At 34.4% G+C, this 5,537-nt stretch overlaps 1 protein-coding gene across 1 annotated transcript; it reads right to left on the bottom strand.

The window, feature by feature from the left end:
- Positions 1–523: 523 nt before the first annotated feature.
- Positions 524–2,464, bottom strand: LOC127107184 (uncharacterized). The gene is given in 3 exon segments (XM_051044476.1): positions 524–1,060; positions 1,063–1,672; positions 1,841–2,464. Coding segments are annotated over 3 exon segments (1,239 nt in total). The 5' UTR covers positions 2,380–2,464; the 3' UTR covers positions 524–970.
- Between the last annotated feature and the right edge of the window lie 3,073 nt (positions 2,465–5,537).

Below are 5,537 nucleotides of genomic sequence, written 5' to 3'. Positions count from 1 at the left end.
TAGAATCCAAAAACAACCAAGTGGCCCCATTTCCCGTCACTGCCCATAATACAAACCCAATGAAGTTTAGACGAACATCAAAGGCAGAACTAGAGCTTCTACAAAATGCAAACCCGTTTGTCATGAAAATACTTGAAGACATTCTACTCTTACCCAAGTTCATTAAACCTTCAATTTTTGAAAAGTGAGACATACCATCATATGCCAAAACAAAAGTTATCCCAAATTAGATTGTTTATTAGAATACCAAATCATAAAGAGCATAGAACAACCAAAAATAAATGGCTCCCAAGTTTAATTCGCCACACCCGTTCACACAACGAATTTGATTTCAATCTATCACATCCCTCTTGTAATAATTATAGTAATCTAGAAAGTCTAGCTTGGTAAAACCCACTATTGAATCTCAACAGTTTATGATTATGAGATGTTGAGGAAACTTCAATAACTCAAAGGAAGGAAACTGACATTTGACTCTACTACAAACCTTTTATTTTGGCATCTATTCATAAGTATAGATTCCAACTTTTTTTTCAATTCAAACTATATTGCAACATCCAGATATAGAAATCAAATTGATTGCTAAACTAAATTGTTATCTTTTCAATTCCAACCAAAGACAATGACATCGAGATATAGTTACGGAATCCAAATGTCTGTCAATTAGTTCAATTAAGCCATTGATGATTGGGATGAATCTCCATATTGCCTTTTATTTCTTACACATATAATAAGAAAAATCTTTTGCAGGCAATATAATTTAAGGAAGAGTAAAGAAAAACATTAAAATTTAAAACTTCATATAAAAATATAACACCATAGTTAAGTAATTATCATCAAACAAATGACGAAATACATATTTGTAAATTGGTATTCTAAAAAAAGTCATCTCTTACATAAACAAACCTAGAAGGAAAAAAAAAACATCTTAGATTTAAGAGTTAAAACTTTGCAAACAAGACATCCATAACTAGCCAACGAAACATCCCTGAAGCAAGAAGAGTTTTCTATGTATGTCACTTAAACAAAAATGAGATGGAGCAGTTATCTCTTTTTAATTTTTAATGACGACCTTAAAGAAATCATTGAGACAACATCATCAGCATGCACATTATCACAATCTGCTAAATCAATCTTCTTCAGTTGTGTGCATCTTACAACCACGCACACCACTCCCTTTTTTGTGACAAGAGGACAACATCTTAGTAATAGTTGCAAAAGTCCACAACAACTCTTTGAAATCTCATATAGTGTTTTATCATCAACACGTGTACCTGACAAGTTCAACACCTCCAATTGATGAACTGCAAAGTTCATTTTAAGTCGTCTCACTCCAATACAGGATTCCAAGTTCAAATGTCTAATCCGATGACATCTACTTAGAATTTGACAAATACCTTGTTCAGATATGCGTTTGCAAAAACTCAAATCAAGAAGCTCCAAATTTGGGAAAATGGAAGCAAACAATATGAGGCTTTCATTGTATATAAATGAGTTGTTAGCCAAATGTAGAAACTTTAATAGAGGGTTCATATGAAAACCCTTCAAAGCATCATACTTTTCTACATTCTCTCTCCTTGTATTATATTTGCCTTCCATTGTGATCTCCCTGAGTGAATGACAATTTCTTATGAGTGCAAACAAGGCTGATTCTGTGAGATTCCTACAATGACTAAGGTTTATAGACACCAAATCAGGAAGAAGCAAAGATAACGCATCAACATGATCATTATCTAGAAAATCATCATCTTGAAAACCTAGATGTTGTATCGACTGACAGTTGGATAACAAACTATAAATTCCATTGTAAGTATAGCCGGTACAATGTTTGATGACAAACCTCTTCAAAGGAAGAGGCTCCCTTGCGATAGAGTAGAGCAAATCATCTGAGATTTTGGAATTGCATAAGTTAAGACAATTCAACCCCTTCAAACTCATGAATGAGTCAATATACATTGCAGTAACGTCAATGTCAAGGTACTTTGCATCATTCAGCTTAATCATGAAAATGGATAAAGATTTCAATGTTGCTCTGTCACGGAGGGCCAAAGCAATACCTGCGTCGAGATTACAAGGATCAAACCAGAGATCAAGAGAATTAAGGCTGGAGAATCTCTGGAAGATACGAGAGAGTAAAGAAGGTGGTGGAGAAAAAACAGTGATGGATAATAAGAGTCGGTTGGTGATGGAGAGGAAGTGTTTAGAGACGAGGGATAGAGAGTTAAAGTCGCCGCCGTCGAGGAATGTAAAGACATGCTCCCAGCAATCATCCGGTAAGTGAAAATCAGGTTCTGCGGTTGTTGTTTTGGTAGAAGAAAAGGATGGTTGTTGTTGATGTGAAGATTCAATACAAGTTATGTTGTTCTTCTTCATATTCATAGCGATAGCGAGGAGGAGGAGGAGGAGGAAGAAGAAGATTAGAAGGGTTGCCGCAACTGGTTTGTTCTTCTTTTTCTTAATAAACTAGGTTACGTTATTAAACTAGGTTACGGAATTATATATACCATTAAGAAAAGGAAATATTTTAATTTATTCAAATAATTTTCCTTTCAAATATTTATAAAAACAATTTAGTTTATAGTGACCAATAACTTATTGATGATTCTTATGTGAGAAGAATTATCCTTCTTTAATTACATATTTATATGATTGTAAAAAAAATACATTATATTATTTTTATGTTTAATTAATATACATTTTTTTAAAATCAAATTTGTGATGTGTCACCCGTTTTATATCTTTTAAAAGATTTTTCTTTTGTGGATAAATGACACTCAAAGATGTTATTGTTTCATCTTTTGATCGATGAGATGTCGTTCAAACTTGATGAGGTGTCATCCCTCATAAATCTTTCGATCACAAGAAGATTATTAAACTACTCCACAATCACTAGATCTGGTGCAGTGGATATGAAGATGTAGTATTGGGGAGTTGACCTAGGTGATGTCCAACGGGAGATAAATGACACCAGAGGATGTCATGCCAAATTTGGATTTTTTGAGAAGTTGTATAGATACCACCTAGATGCGGCAGTGGAGGTTGATGATGATGATGCACAAGTTGTGTATCATAGAGTGTGAATTGAGACCATACTTATGTATTTGGTTGACACATCCATATTTATGGACAAAAGTGCATACTATGTTGGTGTCAGATTGCATGACATTGTTACTAATAAGGATGACTCTATTCAACCTACTGTCCCAAGAGTCTTTTTCTTCCTTCTCCTTATTGAATTGCTCATTAAACATTTTAACCTCTTATCAATGAGACTCATTTTCCTCCCTTAGAGTGGTCTATGTATCTTCTACCATTTTGTTTGTTGGCAGTCTTGAGCGACTCGCTAGCCTCGGTCAAGACTATTATAAGTAGGTAGGAAACTTTGGGTTTTCCATGTTTTCATTTTCCCCTTTTCGTGCCCCCTATCTTGAGCTTCTTTTAGGTTGACCCATCATGAAAAAACTTTTGTTCTTCTCTCATCTAAGAGAATCAGTATTATCATTTCTCGATGAATATCGATCTACAGCATAAATTATTTAGTGATCTTTATTTTTTCCCTACGAGCCTTGGAAATCAGAGGACCCTGGGTCTGAGTTCCTTCTGGCCTTCCTCATGGGGGTTGATCCTTTGACAACTCTAGAACGTGTTGTAAGCTCTCTTTATCGGTCTCTTTATGACTTCCACGACCATTTCACTTACTGCTCTGGAGAAAGAACTAGAGGAGAAAACCCTTCTCATTGCCACCATTGCATTGAGAATACTCATATTATCTGCATAACAAAAGAGTAAACGATAAATACGAGAGTAAAATAAGAAGTATTGAAAATTAATGAATAAGATAAAATTCCTCTCATCATCGAATCTATCAACATAGGAGTTTTTATATGTAGCTTCTTTCTCTTTCAGGCTTTTCTATCAGAAGGACAAGCCTGGTGTGCAAAGCATATACCTTCATAGGACGCGAAAAGACCGATCTTTAAACTTTATTCCACCATAGACAAATCACAAGATTTGTATATATGTTGCAAGCATAAAATTAATTTTTACAATTATCGTATCCAAAGAGACTGGTAGTTCCAAAGATCGTTCAACAATTTTTAAGATTCTAAGTAGATAAGGGTTTTATAGTTGTTTTGATGCGTGAAAGTAAATGACATAAAATAAATGAAATAAAGTAAAATGGAGATTTCAGCTTTAACAATAAGAATGCTTGTTAAGAGTGGATTTCGTCATTATGTATCTTTCATGCATAAATATAGGTCAACAATATGCTCCTCTACTCATCAATTAATATTACCACATGTTGTTCTCATTTGAATCTCTTGCCGGTCCCAATGTTGGGTGATCGCTGTATTACCTAATAACTAATATCTTGGTCTATTAACCAACACAAATCATTAAGTTCCAACAGTTATAAAGCAGCAAGACTCCACAACAAGCCTACTACAGTACATGTAGATATTGAACTTAACTTATGTTTAGGCATTAGTATCCTATAAATGATAATCCTGGATCTAGTAAAGACAAATACCTTTTGAATGTTAAGTCATGTCATGAAAATAAATTTTAGGTAGAAAATCTAAAAGAGGCATTAATATTAAAGAGACATCAATATTAAAGCTTGAAAAACTTACATAAAATGCCATGACCTATTTAAACCATGAATATAATGACTACATCAAACCCATAACAAAGAGATTTTTAGCTACACTTATTCATCGTAGTTGTACCAGTAATCCCGCGAAGCTAAGCTTGGAATTTTATTTTCCCTATCACTTGAGCAACCTTTCCGCCTTCAAGCCCACTCTCTTATTCTCTAGTTGTAGACCAAGGTGAACCTACTCCAATTTTGTACTACCTTACTCTACCGGAACTCTCTTTGAATTGAACTAGAAGCCCTAATTTATAAGTGTGGGTTTATGGACTTCACTAAGCGCACCTCTCATCTTCACTTAGCAAGCATGGTTTCTTTTGGATTAAGCAATGTTGGATGTCTGACAGGTGGCCCTAGCCGTCTTGCTTTATTGGGCGCACCGCCACTGCACTTAACGCACAAAAACTTTCTTCACCTTGTATTACTTTATCCTAGAAGTACCATATGGCCTCATGAGCCCATTAGGCGTGCCTATGAATAAGGCCTAGTGAACCTTGCTTGGCATTTACTTGTTGTGGTTTAGTCTTTTTGTGTTTAATTGTGGTTTTCCAGTCCTTTTTACATTTTTTTTTTGTTGATACATGCTAGAAAAATATAAACATGTGTTATATAACTATTTATAGACAAATTATGTTTTTTTATTAATTGCTTGTAAAATAAGTTTATAAATGCCTACGGATTTTACATAAATTTGACACTTATCAATATATACATGCCTGAACCCTCTAAAAATTGATTGTCCCTCCAATGTTTGGGAAACTTGTTCAAACACATTAAAAACATCGTGGAATTTTAAGGAGGAAATGAGTTACACCCCGAAAGGGAGTAAATATGATCCATATGGTTCTCCATTATAACACACAACCTTTCGTGGGCTTTGCGA

The sequence above is a fragment of the Lathyrus oleraceus genome, chromosome 7 (assembly GCF_024323335.1).
Source record: "Lathyrus oleraceus cultivar Zhongwan6 chromosome 7, CAAS_Psat_ZW6_1.0, whole genome shotgun sequence".
Lineage (NCBI taxonomy): Eukaryota > Viridiplantae > Streptophyta > Magnoliopsida > Fabales > Fabaceae > Lathyrus > Lathyrus oleraceus.
This window is presented reverse-complemented; position numbering and strand designations above follow the sequence as displayed.